This window comes from Camellia sinensis, chromosome 2 (genome assembly GCF_055761805.1).
Source record: "Camellia sinensis isolate YWXY chromosome 2, ASM5576180v1, whole genome shotgun sequence".
NCBI lineage: Eukaryota > Viridiplantae > Streptophyta > Magnoliopsida > Ericales > Theaceae > Camellia > Camellia sinensis.
In genome coordinates, this window is record NC_138962.1 from 179,230,298 (window position 1) to 179,256,158 (window position 25,861).

The window sequence follows — 25,861 nt, forward strand, 5'->3', positions numbered from 1 at the left end:
AAAATTTGATGTTTGGAAACAATGCATTTTTTGTTGTAGTGATAAATTCAATAAACAAAAAAATTACCAATTTTGATGATATCTTACCAAGGTTTAAGTGATAATTTCTAGATATGTTTTATAGAACAAAGACTAGGAATTGGCATTTTACCTGCCGTGCCTATGATGTCTGTGGTCGAGTTTTGCTAATTTCCACCTTCCACTCCCGTTGTCAAAAGAATAAATAAATTAAATTTAAAAATATTTCCCCCCCAAAAATTTACATGTTATTTAATGGTTTTCTCAATAATTTCATGAAATTTTAAATGAAGAATATTGGGGATAAAAAGTAGGAAACATTACATTTCAGTCCTAGTTTAAAAAAAATAAAAAAATTACGAATTCATAAAAAAAGCTTATGATTAAAATTTATAAAATTTATCAATGATTGGTAATTATTAATTATTTATGACTGATGTAATATTTTTCCCAAATAGTAAATAGTGTGAAATGTGGTTGTAATTCCGGATGATCATTTTAACTTGTTCCATGAGGACTTGTCCCTACTAGATGTACCCAATCTATTGAAGAGATGGGCGGGAGTGTGTTTTTTTTCCCATCCGAAGTGAAGGTAGGGTTGAGACTGGGGTGGGAGATGCACCATCCAATCCAAACCCAACCCTATAATTAATATATATTATATATAATAAAAGATTATAAGTTTAACTATTCAACTTAAAATTGGGACTTATCACAAATTAGAAAATGCATTCTATTACGTATTTTTGTGATGAATATTACGTATTTTTCAGATAGAAGTTATGATAATTTGTGATTCAGAAATAAAATTAAGCATTTTATGATAGTGTTACACATTTTTTTATACAAATATTTTCTAAGTACAAAATGTGTAACAATATCATAAAATATATTATATTATCACAAAAATGCATAACTCCATTTTTGAATCATAATTTTTTATCAAAAAAATATAATATTTATCACAGAAATGCATTATAACCAGGGGCGGAGATAGAGAGGAGCCGCCGGGGGGGGGGGGGGGTGGTTCATGTGCCCCCTTGGTTTGGGCTTCTTTTTTTGTTTTATTTATACCAAATATAAAGAAAAAATATATTTTTTAAATTATAAAAATATTATTTAGTGTGAAATGTCAATGGCATTTTTAAAATTATGAGAATAATAATGGTTGTTTTGATTAAAAATTAAAAGATTACGATAAGTCATATTATTATCTATGAAAAATTTATAATTTTTTTTAATGTAACGGTGATATCTATTATTGTTGGCATGCAAGTATAATTAATCTTACTATGAAGATATATAATTTATTGGGTTGTTAGTGACATGTGAGGTTCATCCTCCACGTGTTTCTTTATTATTGGTTGATGATATCACATGTCAATGATGACTTGATATTACCATTATATTGAATTCTTACTCAACTTTTGTATAAAAAAATTACTTTATCATTATATAATTTATTTTAAGACTTATATTCATAACTTTTTTTTTTATATTATCCAAGATACATTAGTTATGAATAATATTATTTTTTGATCGTTCTCCAAATCAATCATAAAAATTTATGTAAAAAAATTTTGTAAAAAATTTCAATATTATAATTAATAAGTGCTCTTTCTGATTTAATTTCCTGACTCCGCCATTGATTATAACCAACATCACAAAAACACATGATGAGATGCTATAGAATTTTCCAAAAGACTAATTAAGGACTTTTCTTCTATTTATAAAAGTCTGAAAGTTTCATAATACTAACTTGCAAAAGTAGACAGTTGTTTCAAACTTTTACTTTTCTCAATAGAGGCTTGCAACTCTCTCTATCTATGTGTATCAGACTTCTCACTCATTTTCCCCGTTCAGGAATGAGTTCTTTTAGTCAAATTTTTTTTTTATTTATAGTTATTTTAATTTGATTACAAAAATTTATTTGGAATAATGATTGAGTTTTTTGTAATTGATATGATAGTTGTAAGAGAAAAAAAAAAAAATTATAATTTGAATGTGACATTTTGACTTATTTTGTCTTATTGAATAAATTTTTTTTTTTTGTCCTCATTAACTATTTTAACCACTAAATTTTGGCTTTATTACTTATTCTATTAGGTTGAAGTAACAACTTTGGTTTAGAAAGGGTGTTTGGCATGTGATTTTTTTGATTAAAATAATTTAAAAAATTAAAATATTCAATCGCATCACTATCTCTATATTTTGTACATTTTTTTTTTTTTGTGAAAGTATCAACCAAAATAGTCAATTCTCAAACGAGCTCTTAGTCAGATGAACAAGGTGAGTTCAGATGTACAGGGAAGGGAAGAAAAACTCCGCCTGGTAGCGGGAGTGAGGGACGAAATAGGGGTGGCGGGGGCGGGGGCGGGGACGGTAATAACAAATCCGACAAAAAATGAAAGTAAAATATTTGGTGTGACATTTATTTTCCCTAGTTGTGACATTTGGTGTGATAAAAAATGAAAGTAAAATATTTTTCATAATTAATGAAAAATAATTTATTTGAGTTGAAAACATTATTCACTTTTTTAAAATAGACTACACACTGGCCAATCTTATCACACAACCATCATCACCATCACCTCTACCTCTACTGCCACCACCACCACCATCACTTTCATTACCACCTCTACCACTCCACAACCATCCCATTATCACCACACCAACCCAATAGCTAAAACCATTAATATATTACTTTTAAGATCACAACCAAACATGTTTGTTTGGTTGTTTGATTTTAGCTAAAATAGTCAGTGAAGACAAAACAAAAATTAAAATAATGAGTAAGGCAAAATGTAATATCTTACACATCAATCAATTATTTTTTCTTTTCCAACCATATATTCAACTACAAAAAAACCCACAAATCATCCCAAACACATCTATTTTCATCTCATAAAATAGTCAAAAGCTACTAAAATAACCAAGTTCCCAAACAAGCACTCTGTTTGATTTCGATTTTTCAAATACAGTTTTTAAAATTTTTAGTTATTTATATTTCATATTTGGTTGTCTAAAATGAACCTTTTTTATATTTTAATCAATTTTGTTTTATAAATATTTTTGGATACACCTAAAAGTAAAATATTTGTGAATAAATTTAAATATTTGTGAATATTTTTATGTTTCAACTACATCTAAGTTAGATACATCAAACAAATTTTTTTTTTTTTAAAAAAAAAAAGTGATTAAAAGAATAAAAATGGAGATTTATACAAAAGGACTTGACATTATTTTAAGGTATGATTAAAATTTAGGTTGAAATACCAAATTAAAGTAGACTAAAAAAAAGGAGCATACATGAAACATCAATAAGTTTTTGAAAAAACTAAAAAAGAGACATTTTACATGATGTTGTTCATTACATCAATAAGAAGATTTATACAAAAGGACTTAATTAAAACTGCAGTGGCATTATTCAACTTCTACGAGCCTTCTCTCTCCAGTTTTGTTCTTTCACCCATATTACTACTCTAGACTTCAAAACTACAGTTACATCATGAATAATTGAATGGCTGCAGAACGCTGGGACAATGTCTGCAGAAAAATATCCTTCGCGCGCGCGCACACACACACAGAGATGATCGGAACTTTATTTCTCATGAACAAGAGGGCTGTAAACTGGATACCACATGTTGCGTTTGACATATTCTCCTCCTGCATCCAAAATGAGAAAAGCCATAGATTATTAGCAACAGTGGCGGCTCCAGGAATCAATGATTAAGTTCTACAAATTCTATGAGGAATTTTTTTTCACTCTTATAAATATTATATATAACATTTGTTTTCTATAAATTTTAGTGCATTCATACTATTCTTTTTGTTAAAAAAAATGTAATTACAAAAATTTCTACAGTTCCTCTCAATGAATTTCCTTACTTCGGTTGGAGAAATTTGAAGGATATTTGGTGATTGGTGGAGTGGACTCACTGAATTCGTTTTTGAACTTAGAGAAATCTAGTCATTTTTGGGACTTGAACAAATATAGAGATGACCTAAATTTTTTTTGAAGGTATGATACTCTATGCTAAGTGCAATAAGGTCTTCTTTTTTTTTATAAGTTAATAGGGTCAATATTATCCATATATGATATATATATATATAAATTTTTTCAATGATTTTTCAAATTTTAGTGGCGTCAATTGACTCATACCAATGTATGTGGTGCGACTTATGGGTGCAACAAACAAATGTATTTTATTTTATTGGCACTGTGGTATCCGGATCAAAACCTGACTAATCCCCAGGAGTGCACAAGTGCTCAGCAAGGAGTTTCCCGCAAGTGTACAAAGCCCCAAGGAATTGTTAGCACCTAAGAGGTTTCGGTGGTGCTATATGCACCAATTGGAATACTGATTAACGTACCAACATAGTTATGACATTGTCATTTAAAAAATACGACTCCACCCATTATATAAATTAAAAAGACTTAAAGTCTCTAAAATTATGATACATCATCCGTTAGTATACGAATTAGTATACCAATTGGTTCATATAGTATTATTCAAGAGGATGTGATTCTTGAATCTTAGAGGGAGCACATTCCCAAAATTCAAGGCCTTGCCACCAAGCCAACCTCTTGGGGTTTGCAACAAACAAATGTATTGGTGCAACCAACAAAGTAATCGGTGCAAATAGACAAAATAAATATTTTAAATATATTTTAAAGCAAATTTTCAAAATTGGCAGATGGGTCAATTAACCCCATACTCTATAGCCTAGAGCCGTCCCTGATTAACAATGAGAATAACTGAATATCTAACTCGCTTAGTTGAGTTGAGTTTAGTCTTTCTGAATTGGTTTTCATTTTGAGGTTAAATGTGAGGTTGCTTTCATTGTGAAATATTAAAGCTTTTATTGTCATCCAGATGTGCTTGTGCATGTCATGTCATGGCTATTTTTGTAAAAAAGAGATGCATTTTTCTTGTAAGAAAGTCAAGAACTACCTGAGCTCTCTGGTTCCCACATCACAGCGTCCTTCTGCCAGTTCTTCGACAACTGCTGCTAAAACAACAGCAGCTCTAACCTCTGCTGCTATATCTTGAATACTGCAATCATAAGTAGGTCATAGCAAAAACAAATGAGTAGAGGTTACTTTACCTTTATTTTACTAATTCATTCATAGGATGTCCCCAAATGGAGAAATATTTTCTTTGCAAAATTTACAAGACCTGGTTAGGGATATATGATGAGTAGATCCAATCATCCGACCCATGAAATCAGAGGTCAGATTTGTTAATTATGAATACTTTAAATAAAGAGAAAAGAAAACTTGATTGTAGTATTAGCCATACAGTCAAAACAAGGCTTTGTGAGGTTCACACACTCCACAAGGTCAGAGTCAGATCCAATATCAGTAGGTATGTAGTCTTTGCATAATGCAAACAAACCTGATTAGTGATTATTGATCGTTCTTTAACAAGCTATATCCAAAACCTATTGACAAGAGAACGACTTTTCGTGCTGCTAGTAGGTGTGCACACTTAAGGTAATAGGTTGAACCTTACCCACTAGAAGAAAATACAAGTATATGAGCTAGCTATGAAGCACCGACACATCAGAATAGGTGCAATAGCCGTGTTAGATATGTAAGGGATAAGGACATGGACATGGACGTGGTGAGGACACATATGGGATATGCCACATGACGTGTCCATTTTTATAACAATTTTTTCAGTAACAAGTGCCACCTCATTTCATGAGGGCACAGTCAACAATCCAATAAGAATTGATGAGCACAACACTAATCCATAAAAGGCTATGTTAGAGCAAACAACGAAGTGGTCAAATTGTGTAACATATACCATTCAGAAGTTGCTTCCGACATTTCATCTGAAATCAAACAAGCACTTGAGAGAAGAACTCCCATCCCAATCCTGAATCAAGCCAAAAAGGTTTACTATAGTAGTCATAAAAAACTAAGCACAACATATCAATGACATGAACATTTGAACATTAGCACTAACCCAGGAAACAGATACATGTTATTTGCTTGATTTAAATGACCCACTTTTCCATTCCTTGACAACAAGTATATGATTGGCTTGGACAACACACTGAGGAAGACAGGTATATAGAAACTATAGAACTGTTGGTTGCATTAGCTACATAATGAGAGAGCAGAGTGAGACCAATTAATTTATTGATACTGTGCAAAAACACTTCACAACAATTAGCACCAATATAAAGAAACCATACCAAGGTCAACATTTTTGAAAGGGCTCCCGCTTGGAAAAACTATATTTTCTTCAGCATGATTGAAAGCATCAACAGCAGTGCATTTAGCTGTTCCAGTTAACATGGAAAGACGATGTTCAATAGAGAAATAGAGCATTCCACAAATAAAATACAGATAATTTAGAAGGCTTGAAAGACGAACCATTCATTGTCGGATTTGACATTGCAAAAATGGAAGGTTTAGGGGAATCTGACTCTCGTGTGGCCTCAAGCACCTGATTTATCAAAGAAGACAAACACTTTACCAAGCTCAGAAAGAGGATACACGCTGCCATTGTTGTGCTTAGTTCCCTGCAGCTAGACACTAAGTGGAGAACGGTTTTTCAAACATAGCCAGCCAAAGTTACTTATCAAGTAATAGGTATTTCAGAATGAGATCTACCTATAAAGTAATGGTATTTAATTACGAAAAAAGCCAAAATTGTGCATGGAAGGATTAGTAAATTGAGGAAAAAACACCCATAAAAGTAGAGTAAACAAAGTGTCATTAAACACGAGGATAATTAAAAAAGAATGAGGGTTGATGCAGTAACAAAGAATGTAATTGCCATGGATTTAACTGAGGTATTTCTCTATAGAGAGCATTTTGGGAAAATATTCATGTAGTCAATTCCAAGAGGTTGAAATTAGGTCTTTGTTGAGTTAAGTCAAGTGGATTTAACTAATAGTGATGACAGCAAATGACATCTTGATGAGGTATGCTCCTTTATCCTAATAATAAATAATTGTGAGTTTTTTTTTGTAAGAATTGGGTTATTTAGTGGAAGTTGGGAAAAAATAAAATGATAATACGGTTAATGAAGACCATCTCTAAAAGGTATTGCATACATCTAGGAAACAACTAACCAAATAAATTGTACAGAACAACAAGCCTTTCCAAATAAAACTAAGCCAACTTCACTGGTTCATTATGCTTCATTTGAAAGTAACGAAGGACAAAGCAAACTTAAGGGGCTGCCCACCTACTCACTGAAGACACTGCCAACTCCAGTCAAACCAAGAAGTACATGAGGCTTGACTTTTTTAACCTAAACAAAATCCATTCCCCGCAAATAGTTTTTCTAAATTATGAAAGCATACACAATGTTCTGAAAGATAACAGCAAACATCCTTGAGCGAATGGCATGTACCCAAGAAGCAAGCTAAACAACCAAAGGTTTATTTTCCACACAATATCAATCTATATCAGCCTTGAATCAACATAGGCTGCCAAAAAACACTCCCATAAGGTTTACCACTTCAACGAGGTTTGCTCCCTCCCTAAGTCCCAAACCCTCGATCTCCCCAGGGGCTTTAGCAAATGGTGCAGCTGCTGGATCAACACCCTTCCTTGCTTTGTAATGAGACCCTGCATGTAAACCAGTACTTCTCAAAAAAAGATGAACCAAAAATCAAATGGATGATTCCTCGAAAATGTAAATGAAACAATAAAGTTCAGATTGCCATATTATGAGTTTTTCTTCTCATTCCAATGCAGATTCATTCCCACAATTCATTCAGTTACATGCAGATAAGTAATTGATTGTCATTACTTTGAAAAAAAAAAGTGAAATTTAGTCGATAACACTAAAAATAAAAAATAAAAAAATCTCCTTTACAAATATGTTCAAACATATGTTCTCCACATTTTATTACAAGATAAATACCCAGTAACACATAATAAAGGCTAATACGGTAATTGACATTAAGAACAAAAAAATTGGAGAGCAAGTAATATCTATAGAACCACACATCTTTATCAAGTAGGAAAAACAGAGGACTTGCTTCTGCTCCTGCCATTCTTGAAACAGCCTGTGCAGCCATGTTAAAAACACCAAGCCCTGCACTGAAAGACAGAAAAAAGAATAAGAAGATGCAACTCACAGCTGATATTACCAACCACCCTAAACCATAAAGAAGTAACACTAAACCAGGAGTACAACCATTACAGTTGAACTTTATCAGTACCTTCCAGCTCCAACTACAACTATCTTTTGGTTCACAAAGTCAGTCAATGGTCGACCTAGTGCCCTTATGGTTCCAAGCAGTCCTGCCAGTGCAACACCAGCAGTTCCCTATACAACATGATGACAAGCGACAAAAATGTCATTATAATAGAGTCACCCTTAACAATCTTAAAGTACTTTTGTCTTATTATATTCTTTACTATTTCCATGGAGAATAGCAGAATACAACACCAAGTATTCACTTGCATGTCATCATTGAACATGCAGAACCTGTTTTGATACCGTTGCAGTCTTTCGAAAGCCCACTTCATTTGAAAATCCTCAAACTGATAATATTCGCCAAGCATCAAGTAATCAGTATGATATTGGTTACACATCAAACAAGATGTCATATTTCTGAAAGAAGTAAACTTGCACAATAGCCTTGGGCCAACGGGCATGAATTGCCTCCATAAATTCATCAACAATTGGTAGATGCTCCTCTCCTTCCAACTGAGGTTGCCGAAGTCCCAAATCTGTCAAAGTAAAATCAAGTGAAAAATAAATCCTCATGAAGTTTGTTGGAAAAAATGGGTTCACAACAGTTACGTAGTCTACTTACTCTGCTTAAAGACTAGAAAATATGGAGAATGAAATAGAGTATATTCAGCATAAATGAATGCTAAGAATGGATAAGCATGAATGAACTTCAATGTTTAAAATTGTTGGAAGTCCAACCTAAGGTGTTAGTAATAAAATTTAACAAGGGAAATCCTACTTCATACAAGTAAATAGTCACTATTTTCAAATCTGAGAGGTTCATGATGTCTTTCTTACAAAATGAGAAAAATATGAAAATAATTGACAAGAAACAATTGTAAACAAGAAAAGATTAGACTTGAAACCTTTGTGATGATGGAATTTAAATGGAAATCAATATTACAGCACATGGAAGTATAGCCTTTTTATACAGCTCCATTTATTTTATTTTATTTTTTTGATAAATAATATACAACTCCATTTGAATGATAATAATTTGGTTGTAATAACTAGACACTCTTGGGCTTTATATGTACAGTCAGATGACCACATGATTGTTTCCATATTTCCATGGTTTCTATTTCCAGTGCATTTTTTTTCTAGTTTGTTTAGGTAAGGTCATCCCAAAAAACAAAGATATATGTGCAGGTACATATCTAATGAGGTGATTCTTATTTACATCTCTAGTTTCATTAGACTTTAACTTCAAGTTCTGTTGGATCTAAATCTGAATTCACACCATAAAGGGTAATATTAAATAATTAAATCTTAGAAGTTTTATCCATGTTAAAGTTGATTCTAAGTATTAATTATGATTATCTTTCGAAAGCACCTTTGGATCTGCAATTAGCACCCTCAACAAAATGAAGTGCTTAATTCTATTAGGATTCAATGTCTTCTAGTTGAATTTAAGCTAAGAGAAATGAAAAATATACAAAGTGCTACATCCACTTTAATATTAGTTTGATTATATAATCTTTTTCAAAAAATTTGTATTGTTGCTTTCATTAGCAAGGACTCTAGCAGTTCTGCCAAAACCCATTTCAGAGTCACTAAATATTCCTACATCATAATTTTTAATATAAAGTCACACTACGACAGTCAAATATGGCCTAGGGCAGCTGACGATCAAATTTTGAGTAATTTTCGGGATGCATTAGATCAATCCATATTTTTCTATCGCTTAATAAACAAAAAAGATCCTATGCTATTCCAGTCACTTTGTCTCAAGTACATTACTCAATTAGGGTAATTTTATTTATGTATATTACATAATCAGCACCAATGAAGCTTTATAGTCTAATTATCATAGTTCATTTGCATAGTACCCTCAAAAGATGACAACAAATACTTGTCCAGGCTCACAGCAACTTCATTTGACAAGAATATTCCATTGAGAAGATTTTTCTTAGTTTCTTGGAGTTCTCAGAATCATCAGATATGAACATGTATATCTCCATCAGCAAAACACTTCAATTGTATAAGGTAGATAATATTAAATGTACAAGGGAACAAGCATGTTGCTTAAAACATGTGTATATATTGAAGAAGATACGAATTACTTTTTCATTAACATCAAAGAGTATACAACCTCTGTTTATATACATCAGTAAAGTAAACAATAACCATCTAAATCTATTCTATATCTAATACACTCTAACTGATTTAGTTACACCAACAGATTATGGTTTTGTTATGCTACAACACAGTCGGCTCAGGTCTGGTGGACTCCTCACTTGATTGCATAACTCTATTAGGCCCCCTCAATCGAAGAGGAGAGGGACGAACCATGAGCTTGGCCTGGAGAAAAGAAAACCTGGCTGTGGTCAAGGGCTTAGTAAGAATGTCAGCAATTTGATCAACAGAAGAGACATGTTTAACCACCACAAGTTTAGCAGCAACTTGCTCATGGATGTAATGTTAATCCACAGCAATATGCTTGGACCGAGCATGAAAAACTGGATTGGAGGCAAGGGAAAGAACCGAAAGATTGTCACACCAAAGAGTTGGAGGAGGAGGAGGAAGATGCAACTCCTGAATGAGCATGCGAAGCCAAGCCAACTCTGCAGCAGCCTGAGCAAGAGCTCGATATTCTGCTTAGGTGGAGGAACACGAGACTGTGCATTGCTTCTTGGCAGTCCAAGAAACAAGATTAGAACCAAGAAAAACACAGTAGCCAGTGGTAGACTTGCGATCTATAACACTCCCAGCCCAATCGGAATCAGAGTAAGCATGAAGATCCAAAGAACTAGCAGAAAATTGCAAGCCATAGTGCAAGGTTTCTTGAAGATACCGCAACAGTCGTTTGACAGCATTGAAATGGGCCACTGTGGGTGAATGCATAAACTGGCAAACATGATTGACAGCAAAAGAGAGATCAGGCCTAGTGATTGTAAGATACTGTAAAGCTCCAACCACACTGTGGTAAAGATTAGGCTGAGAGAAAGGGATCATAGTGTCATCAGTAGGAAAAGGTTTAGTTGCCATGGGAGAAGCATAGGATTTACAATTAGTCATGGCAGCTTTGGCAAGAATTTCCGTAGCATACTTGTGTTGAGGGAGAAACAATCCTTCAGAAGTGGAGTGAATGGATATGCCAAGAAAATAAGAAATATCACCCAACTCTTTCATAGAGAAGGCAGAGTGCATATGCTGAATTAAAGAGGTAATTTGCCAAGAATCACTACCAGCAATAAGGATGTCATCCACATAGACTAATAACAAGGTAACGGATGTGGGAGTATGATGTATGAAGAGAGAAGAATCACATTTACTGTTAACAAAACCAGAGGAGAGCAGAAAAGAAGAAAAGGTTGAATACCAAGCTCGAGGAGCTTGTTTGAGACCATATAAGGTTTTACTCAACTTGCACACACGAGAGGGAAAACTAGAGTGTTCAAAGCCTGGAGGTTGAACCATGTACACCTCTTCTTCAAGGACACCATGCAAAAATGCATTAGAGATATCCAATTGTTTGATTTGCCAATTAAAATGAAGGGCAAAACTTAAAAAGACTCGGATGGTAGGTTGCTTAGCCACAGGACTGAAAGTCTCATGATAATCAATTCCTTTTTGCAAATAACCATTAGCAACAAGGCGAGCTTTATGACGAGCAACTGTGCCATCAGAATTTTTCTTAAGGCGGAAAACACATTAACAGCCAATAGCATGTTTATGTAAAGGAAGCAGGACCAAAGTCCAAGTCTTCTGATTATGCAAAGCCTGAAATTCCTCGTTCATAGCTTGAGTCCATTCTAGAGTCTGAAGAGCCTCAGTGTGAGAAGTAGGTTCAACAAGAGAGAGATCAGGAGAAGCCATAGAAGAAGTAAAAAGAGAGAAGTGAGATGCTTTAGATCTAGTAAACATAGGATGTTTATTAAGAGAAGGAGAAGGAACATGGGATGGGCCTGAACCAGAGAAGGCACTGAGATTAATAAAAAGAGAGCCAATAGGAATGGAAGAAGAAGAAGGAACTGGAACAGAAGGTTGAATAGCAGCTGCTGAGGGAGATACAGAAGCATGTGCAGGACCTACAGGAGAGAGTAGAGCAGGCACAGGAGAAATAGCAGAAGACACTGCTGCAGAAAGAGCAGGACAGACTGTTGCAGAAGTAGCAGGACAGATTGCTGGGTTTATAGGAGAGACGACAGCAGGCACAGGGCTAGAGAGTGGGTTAGAACCAGAACCCAAGGCAGGCAGAGGCAAAAAAAACTGAGAAGGGCTAGGAACAGTAGGAGACTGAGCTGCAGGAACAGGAGGAGATTGAACTGACTGAGATGAACTAGGATGAGACTGAGCTGGACTAGGAACAGATTTAGAGGACCAAAAGAAAGAATACAGCTGGGAAAAAGAAGGCATAGAACTAGTGGAAAGAGAAGATGGCACATGAGAGACTAGAGGAAATAAGGTTTCATCAAAGACAACATGTCTTGATACATAAATTTTACCTGTAATAGGATCCAGACATCTATAACCTTTGATAGATGGATGATAGCCAATGAGATACAAGGTATGGAATTGGGTTGTAGTTCATGAGAGTTGTATGGCTTGACCCAAGGAAAACACCTACAACCAAAACTTTTGAAAAAAGTAAAATCTGGAACATGCTGAAACAAAATCTCAAAAGGAGTTCTATTTTGCAATGTGGAACTTGGTAGTCGATTAACAAGAAAAACAGATGTAGCCAAGGCATCAAGCCAATAAGACAATGGAAGAGCTCATTGATGAAGAAGAGCAATAGTAGTACTGATAAGATGTCTATGTTTCCTCTCTGCAACTCCATTTTGAGGAGTGTGAGAACAAGAAAGCTGATGCATAATGCCATGATTTTTAAGAAAGGATTCAAATTGATTACTAGTGAACTCACCACCACCATCAGTTTTGAAAATTTTAAGAGTAGTTTCAAATTGAGTTTCAACAAACACTTTAAACTCTTGAAATTTAGAGAACACCTCACTTTTGTAGCACAAAGGATAGATCCAAGTGAATTTACTAAAATCATCAATAAAAAGAACATAGTATTTAATAGGAGAAGAAGAAGCAGAGAAAGGTCCCCAAACATCACTATGAATGAGAGATAATGGTTTGTTCACAATAGAATTACACAAATTGAAAGGCAATCTATGACTCGTGGCCACAGCACAATGAGTACACAAATGAGTATTATTATATGATGGCAAAATAATCACAGATATTGAGAAAGCGGACAACCAAATGAAGGAGATGCATGAAACTTCAATTAGCACAAAGCAACTTCACCTCTCCTCTCTGCATGTGTAGAGAGAGAGAGAGAGAGAGAGAGAGAGAGAGAGAGAGAGGCATCCAGTATTGCAGTATTCAAGGCCTATTACAGTCTGTAAGAGAGATAATAATCAATTATGTTAAAGAGCAAGAGATCTGATTGAATATATTCAGTCCCAAAAATGCAGCCTTTAAACTTCTATGAAGTATGAAATAATTGAAAAAATAAAATATTAAATAATGACAAGGAACCACTGAACATAAAATAAACAGCACAAAGTCAATAGAAAGACGGTCTTCAAGAAGCTTTTGATTGTTGGTACCAACATCAAGCATAACTGGAAGTATCTGTCATAGATGAATGCAGCTAGATTGGTATAGTGCAAAGCAGCATGAAAGGGTAAACAGTTAGTCCAAAACTGGATATATAATATAAGGTAATAAATATCATAGTTACTAGTATCTTTGAGATCAGGTGGACAAGAAATTACTGTCAGTTCTCCACGCATCTAACCTTCTGTCTCATATATATGCACTTTCATCAATATAATATCCACATTGATGAAAAATAGCCAATAGAAATATGTTTTGCAAAGCATGAAAAAATAACAACATAACCAACATATAAACAAGCATAGGTAACCTTCAATATGCATGATACATGCAATAACAATGTCCTATGATCCATATCAAGCATGGTAAGTATCTGTGAGTCAGCCCAGTACTAAATGTGTGTATTTACTTGTCAGTGTGCACAAGTGTTTATGCATTGACGCACACTTGTATACCAAATTTATTTTAGTGTACACCTGTTTGTGTTATGCCTACATGAACCTGCACATAATAAAGAGTGATGAGTAGAGCATACTCTCTGTGGATTGATTCCAGCAGCAGCGACATACATATCAACTTTTCCAATGGGTGTTCCAATTCCCTGGACCCCAAGATCACCTAGACCAAGAATGCGACTGCCATCAGTCAGGACAATCATGACAACCAGCAATACAGAAGAAGCCATATACCCATGATATGTCAAGGGCAATGATGAACATAACCTTTAAGCTGCAAGGAGTGCTAAACCAATTTTCTTTTCTAAGCCAGCAAATGTGCTCATTTTGTAATGTATATATTCATTATTCACAGCAAACATAATGCTACACTGAACACATTTTCATACCTTGCTTTGTTTACCATCTGATCCGGTACAAGTACAAAGCACTCTTAATGTATCACCAACAAGTAGGTAAAAGCAAAAAAGAGAACAAAACTGTACATCAATGCATTTTATATTTCCAAAATACCAGATGACCAGGCCAGTTATAGATCATGGACATCATCTCTCCTTTATCTTTTGCACTGAAGTACATTCCCCATGGGTGTCTGAACAACCCTGAATAGTTTTGGCAAACCAATCCTACTGTAGGAGTATATATTATTGGAGCAAGATCTTCAATGTTATCAATAAGGACATGGAGAGAAAAGCAACAGCAATGCGTCATTGCTTCAAATTATTTCTCTCTACCTAAAGAGAAATTATAATTAATTCTTAAATCACTTGTTTTTTACAAGCTGACAATTGCCACCAAACTTACTTGGTAGTATAAAGTCTCATTCCTATCATGCAGTCAATTCAAGATCCTCCATTTTGCTAAGGACACAAAACTATCATCTTGGCCTTGAGTATTTTTTTCAAGTAGAAGAAGAAGGGGGGTAGGGGTAGGGGTGGGGGGTCTGTGGGATATGGAGAGATCTCATCAAAGGTTACTAGGGGTTGGGGTATACAAATAGTATTAAAAAAAAATTCCACTATCTCAAATTTTATTTATTAATTTTTATGAGAGCTCTACCTAAGAGGTGTCCTAACTCTAATAATAAACTTAAACTACAAACACAAGTTGCATGGTCACAAACAACTTTATTTTAATCTGTGTATTTTTCTTTACTTCAGTAATCAATCTAACCATGGTGTGTTCTCGGCACGCTTGGATTCAATTGTAAGAGCGACTACCTGATATAAATTAGAAAGAGCACACCTAAGAAAAGTTTGAAATTTTATTTATTAATTTTTATGAGAGCTCTACCTACGAGGTGTCCTAACTCTAATAATAAACTTAAACTACAAACACAAGTTGCATGGTCACAGACAACTTTATTTTCATCTGTGTATTCTTCTTTACTTCAGTAATCAATCTAACCATGGTGTGTTCTCGGCACGCTTGGATTCAATTGTAAGAGCGACTACCTGATATAAATTAGAAAGAGCACACCTGAGAAAAGTCTGAAACCATACAGCATGCCAAGTTTGAAAACAATCTACTCCTCACCAGCCAAGATTAAGCAGCTAGAACTATGCTTAAGAATTTGGACAGTCAGATATATTACTTGATTTGGCTTATCTACACCTTCACTATAGATTCAAGGTGTACATGTCAAGCGCTATGACTCAGACATAATGCACCGAACATCAACATAATGTATACTCTTCTTCCCACAAAATTACGACCTTAAATTTCATTTCCAAGGTATTTTATTTTTTCGTGTTCCATTAGTTAACAATTCATTGTTTACTAAAACCATAGAAAAGAAACCAATTAATATAGATAGAAATAATACTGTATTTACATTTTAAAGATCTATTTCAAGACTCCAGTTGAGATGAAAAAATCTCTTTGCTAGAACTAAAGGAATACAAGACTGGCACATTAGTTTTTTCAAGACTTCTCTGCTGCATTTTTCACCTCTATTTTTTCAAATTAATCTATGATCCTTCCTCCATTTAGTAAGACATAGATTAATCAATAGTCATTAATAAAAATGTTAATTCAACTCATTTATTTTGGAAGAGAGGAATTATAAGCGTTAAATGGTGTGTTTCAAGGCCTACACCTAATACATTATGAGATCCCATGGAGACAATGTAAATTCCATCGTTGCAGCTGCATCAAATATTCTTGGTCCATTGCAAAAAAAGGCCATCAAATTAAGCTTAAGAGCTGAAATCTAGCACTTCATAGAATGTTTGAATGAAGTCCAAGATCATTTTTGCCGACCTAAAAGCAAGATAAAATATAAAAGCCAAAACACATGGAGCAAGAAAAGTGACCTGTTTGGACTCGGTAGCTTTTGCAAGCAGCATGATGTCCCCATAGGAATGAGATGTTTGTACAGTTATAGTAACCAATCAAGACTGAGCAACAATCCAAGACCATACTAGAGATACATTGTCCTGCAAACCAAACAAGTCAAGTGTTAGTTCAACTTGTTGTAACAGAGTGAGTTAGGTAGATATTTTCGTAAGATATTTTGCAAACATGTGGAGTGTATACAACGTACTGTATCTCCCAGTTTTCAATCTAATGAAAATCATTCAGTTTCAATAACTTCTTCATGTGTAACACTAAGAGAGGTAGCTATAGCATGGCTAGTCTGCATATATCCATCAGGGATGAATTGATAGATTAAAAACTCAATATCCACAAATAACTTAGAGAGAATGATATATATACTCAAGGCAGCTCAAGTGGCAAATCAAGACAAATCCAAAATGGAGTGTGCTGTTAGATAATCATCAAGTTCACAAAAATAGGATTCTTCTCCATATTAGTTCTAAGAATCAACCATTGCGGAGCCAAAAATGCCCATTAAACAATTCACCACTAATATCAACCTTCAATTATACATAATGTACACTAATAAACTAGTGTAATACACAAAATTGGATCAAGTAATTTATAGTTACCAAATTACAAATACCATAATGAAAGCAAAAACCACAATAGTTAATTTTTACAAAAATCTAATAAATGACCGCTTGCATTACTAATACTAAAATTCCATAAATGCTAATAAGGTTAAACAATTGATTCCATAAATCATAAATGTATAATATTTCCCTTCACTAAAATTTTGAACAAATTTAATTCAGATATATCCTTTGAACATAAGGTTTGTTTAGGTAATTTAGTTGAAGAAAACAACACCCACTGTGTTTGTTGACAATTTCTTTTTAATGCCACAAGTTCTCCTCTCTTTTTTTCCCATTTTTTAAATATAAGCAAAAATCCTCTCCTAAACTGTCACATAATGCCGTAATCATCTCCTTGGACATTAGGATAATAGTGATGTATAAGGTAGGTAACACGTGAACATCTACAAAAGAATTCAAAGAAAGAACAAAATGAAAAAGAATAACTAAAATATTAGAAGGAAAAAAAGGGTAACATGATTATATATTAATCTCTATGCTTTATGAAATCAGTTCATATTTTTTAGTGTACAAGATTGACCTCATTTAAAATAAAATTTTCAAAAAGTCTAAATAATAATTTCAAATTTACAAATTTCCAGTGGGGTCACTTGACCCAACTTTGTTATACATGGCTTTGCCCCTAAGAATCAAGGCAATACACCAACAGCTACTAAAAGAATACAAAAGGGACAAATTTCCCAAACTAAAGACAAACAATAGGAAACTATTCCTCCAATTGTAATAAGTTAACATAGTGCACATAGAAGACACGAGGGCTGTTGCATGTGCAGTTACACCCAATTTTAATAGGTACCATATGCCATTTGTTTGGAACCAAATAACATGAAAAACATAGACAACACATGAATGAAAAACTTTTTGACATGGATTTATCTTTAATATACATGAGGAACAAAATTTTCGTTTGTTTCCATTGAAATGGCCAAAATGTTGCCATTTCCCAAGAGACCAAAACGAAACACTAATGGAATAATAAAATTCTAAATGGCCAAAATGTTGCCATTTCCCAAGAGACCAAAACGAAACACTAATGGAATAATAAAATTCTAGTGTTTTCATTGAAACGCATCAAAACATAGTGAAACACACCGAAACATAGTGTGATTTACAGAAAGAGTAAATTGTATCTATACAAATTTAGAAATTTTCATAAACATTTATTACTGCTGCTTAAGTAAATTTTTAGACCTTATTGGAAACTTTTGTTTTATAAAATTGAGTTATTTAACAACACTTAATAATTTTTAGTTCATAGTAACATTAGTTTTTTAATTCTTTTACGTGAATGACTATATGAATCTCAATTTGTTTAATTAATCAATTATTAGGCTTTCATACATTTAGATATATTTCAATTTATATTTTCAAACATTTCTATTTTATCTTTATTTCATAAAATATTTCCAAGATGTTTTTGTTTCTGTACCATTTGAAGCAACACACTGAAATGAAATTTTGATCTTTGTATATATATATATTATTATTTGAAATCCAAAGACCAGGAATCATTAATTTGCTCATTCTTTGAGCACACATGCGAAAAAAAAAGGGCAGGCTTCCACACACAAATGCAGTAGACATAATATCACACAAATTCAATTACAATATTTTTACGGTATGTTAAACATCCATTGGTTCTGAATTGCTCAGGGAGATTAAGCATATGAAATACAAAACACGCTAACAATATACAAAAAATTAACAAATTGTATATAATGTCCCTATTAAAAACTTTGATGTATAAGAATACACTTAATATTAAAATCTCAACTAAAGCTAACAAGGTAGCAAAGATTAATCAAATAATGTTGATTCACCCTCTGAGCAAAATGGGTAGCATTTTCCTACTAATTTTCAAGGGGTAAAACAACATGAAGATACTTGACTTGTACAATTTAATAAATGACTTCATTCAACTTTTTACAACATACAAGTTATCCAGTAACCAAAATTCAAATTATAATATAGTCAAGGACACATCATATAAATGCATGTACATTTAAGTTGATGAATAATCAGTATTGATGATCTGCGAGAGTGAGTTAGCTATCAAAAGAAAAATAGCAAATTGGGGAATCACTATAACAACCTATACATATGAACTACCACCTCATACAACATACTACCCAAAAATTTTACAAACAAAAATAGTAGGGGAAGCCAAGCACACTACATTTTCACTATATGCAACTATAGATAAATAAAAAATCACTCAACATACCTCCACGAAATTGTGAAACTATGAACATTCTAAACATGAGCTTTCCCAAAGCTATATTGCCCCTAAACAAAATGAAAGGCCATATGATGCAAGTTAGGTAAAGATATTACAAAAAAAAACACCAAAATGGTTTTAACTCAAGAAAATTCTTACCAGGATTGGTCAAAGTGTACATGGGGATAGCGAACAATCACTAGATGGACAGGATATCCAGGGACAAATGCACCAAGTTGGAAAGAAATGAGAATTCTTCCATTTGTTGTGGTTGCCTCGGAAATACAAGCAGACGAGGAAATCTATCAGAAGAAGCCTTTCTTTGTATTCAAATCCTTGAAAGCACATTTCTGTATCAAATAATCCCTCAGGTATTGATAAAACTTAATACTCTAAATTTTTTTCATACAAAAAATGTAACAACTCTAGGTATACAATTAAATTGCTTTTAGTTTCCAAATTTATTAAACAACTCACAAAAATGAAATTTGGACACTTGATATGCGTATAATTGTTTGTAGCTTTTAAGTTAGCTCTTACAAGAGCAAAAAATTTGTTTAATTTTTCTAAGCATTTGGAAACTACTTACATCATAGCATTTAGCTCTTACAAGAGCAAAAAATTTGTTTAATTTTTCTAAGCATTTGCAAACTACTTACATCATAGCATTTCATTCTCTTTCATTTTTATTTTTTTTTAACATCACCCTCATTTGACCAGCCAAAAAATTCTTCCTTCAACAAGAATTTGTACCCGCATAATCACAACAACTTAACAAATACAAAAATATTTTATTAATGACTAGCCCAGAAAACCCAAAACTAAGGTTTGGTTTTCATAATCAATTTTGAAAGATAATTTTTTTAAAATTTGTTTGGCTGTATATTCTACAAATAGTTTTTAGAAATTTAAAAATCCAAAACTCATTTAGTTTTTAGAACTAAAATAATTTTTAAGACTCTGTTTGGTTTTGGAGTTTTCAAAAAAAATTTTTAAGTTTCAATCCGTATTTTATTGTTTTTAGTGAACTTTTTAAGTATTTAATCAAGGTTTTTCAAGTTTTTAGATCCACTCAATCTAAATACACCTAAAACGTATAAAATTTATGAAAAAAATCATTAAAAAAATCACTAAATATTAATAAATATACAAATTTAATACATTTTTGTATGTATTTTGCATTTATTAAATTTTTTTTAAAGATTTTTTAATTTTTTTTTTAAGTATATCTAGATTAGATGCATCTAAAAAATAAAACAAATTACCCAATATATTAAAAAAATACGAATTAAAAATTTTAAAACTATTTTTGAAAACTCCAAAACCAAACAAAATTTTAAAAATTATTTACTCATTCCATAATGGTCCTCTAAATTTAAATTTAACATATTTCTTTCATTATTTTAAAAAATATTTTTTATTAATTGAAAATACAAATTCATTTTATTTTAAATTTTTATATGAATTTGCAAATAACTTGCTCATCCAAAAAAATTCAATTAACTTGAAAATATGATATACTGCATACTTAAGCGATCCCTCATTCAAAAAAAAATTGAAAATCAATAAGCAAAAAGACATTGAAAATTAGCAATACTGGAAATCTTTACTATCAATTAGATTGTTTGATTAAGTTTTTTAAAATCTGTAAAAGTAAAAAAAATAAAAATGAAAAACACTTACTGTTTTTCATATGATTTTTTGTTTTTAAAATCTAAAAATATTTTTTAAATGTTTATATTTATAAAATTAGTTTATGTTTTGATACCTGGCAATTTGAGTGCTTGTAAAATTGCGGTGGGGAACTCCACAACAGAGCTCATCACTCACCAACATCGAAAATCAGGTATGTGAGCTAAGTGGGGCCAGTATTTGCCTTTCCCCTTTTCACACTTCCTTGTTAGTTTCCGACTTCCACTGATCAACAATTTCTGAAGTGAGGGAGGCAGCCCTTGCACTGGTAAAGATTTGAGCCTAGGGCAACCAATGATTACAAGTTGTTCAAGAGGGGCGAGGTTTTGAAACAACTTAGAAGATAACTTCTCCAGATTTCGGAAACCCCCGATATGAAGATAGATCAGAGAGGTGGGCAGCAACTTCCCATCTATCGGAAAGCTCGACCCCGCTACACCTTCTTCTTCTTCTTCTTCTTCAATCAACAGTGTTGTAAGAGAGGATAAACTGTGCAAATCAATCTCCTTGAGGATAAACTGTGAAATATTCATCTCCAGCGATTGAAGAGAAGTGAGGTAGTTGATGCTCTGCAATCCGTGTGGTAGGGCCTTGAGTTTTTTGCATCCCCTGATCTCCAAATCTCTCAGATTTGTTGCGGAGTGGAACCATCCTTCCGGAATGTACTCCAAATTCTTACACTCATACAAGTACAATTCACTGAGATTCCTGAGATTATTATTATTATTAGGAAGGGCATCTGGCAAGTATTTGAGCCTATCACAATTAATGATCCAAACAGACTCAAGAGATGGACAGGTAATTTCCATCCCCTCCTCTACTACTAGCAGTGCCTCCAACTTTTTACACCTCCAAATCCCAAGCTCTTTGAGTGTGGGTGGTAGCCCCCCACCTCTACACGATATCAAGCATGTGAGGGATGGACAATCACGAACATCTAACACTTGAAGATTACTGTCATTAATCTGTGTTAAACACCCGAATAAGGATTGTAGAGCCTCACAATCATATATCCTGAGTATTTTCAATGTGCACGGAAAACCTGTCTCTGGAAAAGAGCCGAGACTCGGACACTTATAGACAAACAACTCTCCAAGAAAAGTGAAGTTATGTAGCAGCCGTGGCAGTTTCTCCAGCTTTTCACAATTATCTATTGTTAGATGCTCAAGCCTCCTCACTATGCAGGGGAGTTCCTCTTGTTGCTGCTGCTGCTGCTGCTGCTGCTGCTTGTGTTGTCCTTTGTTGTCTTCATCCTCATCTTCTTCAAACAATGAAACAAGCTGGGGGCAGCCTTCAATTTTCAAACGTCGGAATGCAGGGAGACTGTGTTGCACTCTCTCCTCATTCTTCCACAGTGTCTTGAGTTCTTCACAACTTGTGATCTCCAATGCTTCGAGTTCCATCAGCCCATGAGTGACCCATTTCGGCGAGAGCTCAAGTTTCTTAATCATCCCAATGCTCAAGGAAGTTATTGAACTAGGATGCTTAGACTTTGCATTTGCCGATATCAGTTCGTCATCAACCATGCTCCTCATCTCAAGGACCGCTTGAAGGCTTGTTAGAGGAACGTCATTCATAGCTATAGAGGTGAGTGACGGGTGGACAACCTTGGAAACTTCAACTAGCAATTGCGGGCACTTCTTAATCTTTAGATTATTCAAACAAGGTAGATAACTTGGCAACATTCCAACAAGTTTAGGACAATTTTCGATGGAGAGCTCACTAACATGAGTAAATGGTTCAACTTCCTTATCATCTTCAAAAGTATACCAATACTCCCATTCCGGCATATCCTTAAAGCTTAGAGTCTCTAGTAATTGAAAAGGTTTGGCACTACCCTGCCCGTAAAACTCATGATCGACATGTTTTAGTACACTCATTCCTTTAATGTAAAGCTTTTTGAGCGAGGGTAGTTGTCCGAGTGGTGGCAAGGATACACAATTTCCACAATTATCTAAACTTAGGTCAGCCATATTGGAGAATAGAGGATCTCCTATCCAATTCGGAAATCCTATACCAAGGTAGCCTTCGATATGGAGCTCTTTTAAATTCTTGTGAGGTTGTAGCATATCAAGCACTTCTGTTTCAACTCTTCCATCTCGTGAATCATCTGAGTTAACACTCCATTCCATTGATAACACATCTAACCCCTTCTTATCATTTAAATTTGCCTTCCTTGCATCTAATGGAACCACCACGTTCTGTAACCCAGATAGGCAAAGCTTCCCCCGAAGATAAATTAAATTCCCCAACTCTCTTAACCAATGCCCATTGTTTTTAGTAACAATGAAATTGGACAGTGTTTGAAGACTAGCCAACTTACCTATTCCCAATGGCATTTCTTTTAAGGAATGTGCATTTGTAGTATCGAGATGACGTAGGTCAATTAGGTTTCCCAAGTCTGTTGGCAACTTTTTCAGTTGTCTACATCCTCTTAACATCAATGTTTGTAGATTGTAAAGAGAGCCTAGTGATTCAGGTAATTCTTCAATGTTAGTGTTGGATAGGTTAAGATACCGCAGATGTTTCAAACCTCCAACAGAATTTGGAACTTCTATGATGTCATAACTACTCATATTGAGCACCCTCAAGCGTCTTAGCTTCGGCAATAGATTAAAGGGAACATTGCTTGCCAAATGACAATTCACACCATATGGTAAGTTAAATGGTAAGAAGGTTCGTAAATGCATGGCTTTGTTGAAAATCTCAAATTTTTTGATACCCTCATATTGCTTCCGCATATAAGATGAATGTCGAGCTTTCTTTATAGTCTTGCACTGCTCTGGATATTTCAATATGTCCTCCAATCTAAAACAAGTTTCTCTTGCAACTACTTGAGCCAAATCATTGATGAGGTCGTGCATCACAAATTTAGAGCTTTTACCGGTTCTTGATGGTTGGAAAAAAGACCTTGACAGCAATTCCCGAAAGTACTCACCTCCTACATCTTCCATTTGCTTATCTCTTTGTTGCTGAATGAAGCCCTCCGCCATCCACAACAAGACTAGTTCCTCTTCCTCAAATTCATAGTCGTTGGGTATTATTGAGCAGTATGCAAAGCACTGCTTCAAATGCGAAGGGAGATCATGATAGCTTAATCTCAAAGCAGGAAGGATGTCACTTTTTGTGTGTGGTAAATCCCATATTTTACTACGCAATACATTTATCCATTCCTCATCTCGTACTTTGCTGCGTAAAAGGCCACCGAGTGTCCTAGCAGCTAGAGGCAAACCTTTACATTTCTCCACAATTTCCTTACCAATTGATACCAATTTTGGATTTGCATCAATACATGTATTCGCAAAGGCATGTTGTGCAAACAATGACCAACAATCCTCCTTTGAAAGGATATTAACTTCATGAAGTTCAACAGTTGTCATCATTCCTGCAACTTCTCTGTCACGTGTAGTCACCACGACTTTACTCCCTTGGGCTCCATCATTGAAAGGTTTCTTCAAAACATTCCAGTCACTGTATTTTTTGTTCCAGACATCGTCTAAAACAATTAAGAACTTCTTTCCAGCCAAAGCCTGCTTTAATTGAACCTGAACTTGGTCCAAGTTATTAAAACTAAATGTCTGGGAAGTCACTGACTCAAGAATTGCTTTTGTTATTCTCATAATGTTGAACTCATCTGACACACAGACCCAGGCTTTTAGATCGAAATGCTTCTGCACAGTTTCATCATTGTATACCATCTGAGCAAGGGTGGTCTTGCCAATCCCACCCATACCCACAATGGGAATTACACCAATGTTGTTATGACTTGATTCATCCCCCCTTACGAGCAACTCAATTATCTTTCTTTGATCATATTCTCGGCCATAAATGTGAGGTTCATCAAATAAAGATGTAGAGTCTGGTCTTTGCCAAGTCTTAGTCGTAGGTGTAGGGGTGGTTCCAACAATCTTAACCAAATTAAGTTTTGAACATTGTTCAAAACTATTGTGCAATCTGGTATTGATCTCCTCAATCTTGGACTTCATCTTGAAATTAAACAAAACATCTCTTGGCTTGAAATTAGGGATGAGGTTCCATACCTTGCTGGAACTAGCTTGTGGCTGCTTTGCCTTGAGCTTGTGTTGCAAAGCTTCGGTGGCGAACTCATCCACTAAATCATCCAAATCATATGCCAGATCCTGGAGATCGTCGAGCCACAGGTTCACGGCTCGATCTGTCAGTTGCTTCTCCTCCGCGTCAATCAGAAAAGCTTCAATTTGAGACAGCATATTGGTCCAATTGGTCAGCTGGGTATCAATTCCTTCAAAGGTTGGTAATTTCGAGGAGGCAAAAGAGGTCATCTTCCCAAACAACAAATTGACGAAGCCAGAGACAAAGATCCCTTCTATAGGCATTGTTTCCGATTACAGAAAGAAAAGAAAAAACCAACAGATCAGAAGCAAAGCGAAGCAAAGCAAAGCAAAGAGGTTCAGTGGAAAAGGCTTTAGCAGTCTCAAAATTGGCTATATTTTTGTGATGAGAAGAAGAAATTATTGGGCTGCAAAGAAGTCAAAAGTGAGTCTCCTTTCATTGGCCCCCTGTCCTCTGTGAAAACAACGTGTAAATTAAAAATAAAAATAAAATACTCAAAATAAAAGAACACAAATATTATATTATTGTTAGTAGAAAGAACCCAATTACATTTGTTAATATTCTTTTTAATGAATTCATATCTCTATCATGGTTTTTCTCAGTTACTAGAGGGTGGCTTAGAAG

At 34.2% G+C, this 25,861-nt stretch overlaps 1 protein-coding gene across 43 annotated transcripts; it reads right to left on the bottom strand.

The window, feature by feature from the left end:
* Nucleotides 1-3,343: 3,343 nt before the first annotated feature.
* Nucleotides 3,344-25,861, bottom strand: LOC114282818 (putative disease resistance RPP13-like protein 1). Of its 43 annotated transcripts, none has more exons than XM_082907376.1 (16): nucleotides 21,222-25,861; nucleotides 19,613-19,803; nucleotides 19,460-19,521; nucleotides 16,573-16,695; nucleotides 14,338-14,420; nucleotides 8,493-8,725; nucleotides 8,212-8,318; nucleotides 7,996-8,084; nucleotides 7,500-7,612; nucleotides 7,227-7,292; nucleotides 6,407-6,479; nucleotides 6,226-6,312; nucleotides 5,994-6,131; nucleotides 5,832-5,903; nucleotides 4,974-5,075; nucleotides 3,344-3,684 (listed from the first exon to the last, which is right to left on the bottom strand). In XM_082907376.1, the coding sequence occupies exon 1, from the start codon at nucleotides 25,498-25,500 to the stop codon at nucleotides 21,280-21,282; it is 4,221 nt and encodes a 1,406-aa protein (XP_082763502.1). In that variant the 5' UTR covers nucleotides 25,501-25,861; the 3' UTR covers nucleotides 3,344-3,684; nucleotides 4,974-5,075; nucleotides 5,832-5,903; nucleotides 5,994-6,131; nucleotides 6,226-6,312; nucleotides 6,407-6,479; nucleotides 7,227-7,292; nucleotides 7,500-7,612; nucleotides 7,996-8,084; nucleotides 8,212-8,318; nucleotides 8,493-8,725; nucleotides 14,338-14,420; nucleotides 16,573-16,695; nucleotides 19,460-19,521; nucleotides 19,613-19,803; nucleotides 21,222-21,279. The 43 variants fall into 43 exon arrangements, with proteins under 43 accessions (XP_082763502.1, XP_082763511.1, XP_082763504.1 ...); XM_082907385.1 differs by having other exon boundaries at nucleotides 5,994-6,083; nucleotides 7,996-8,089; XM_082907378.1 differs by lacking the exon at nucleotides 14,338-14,420.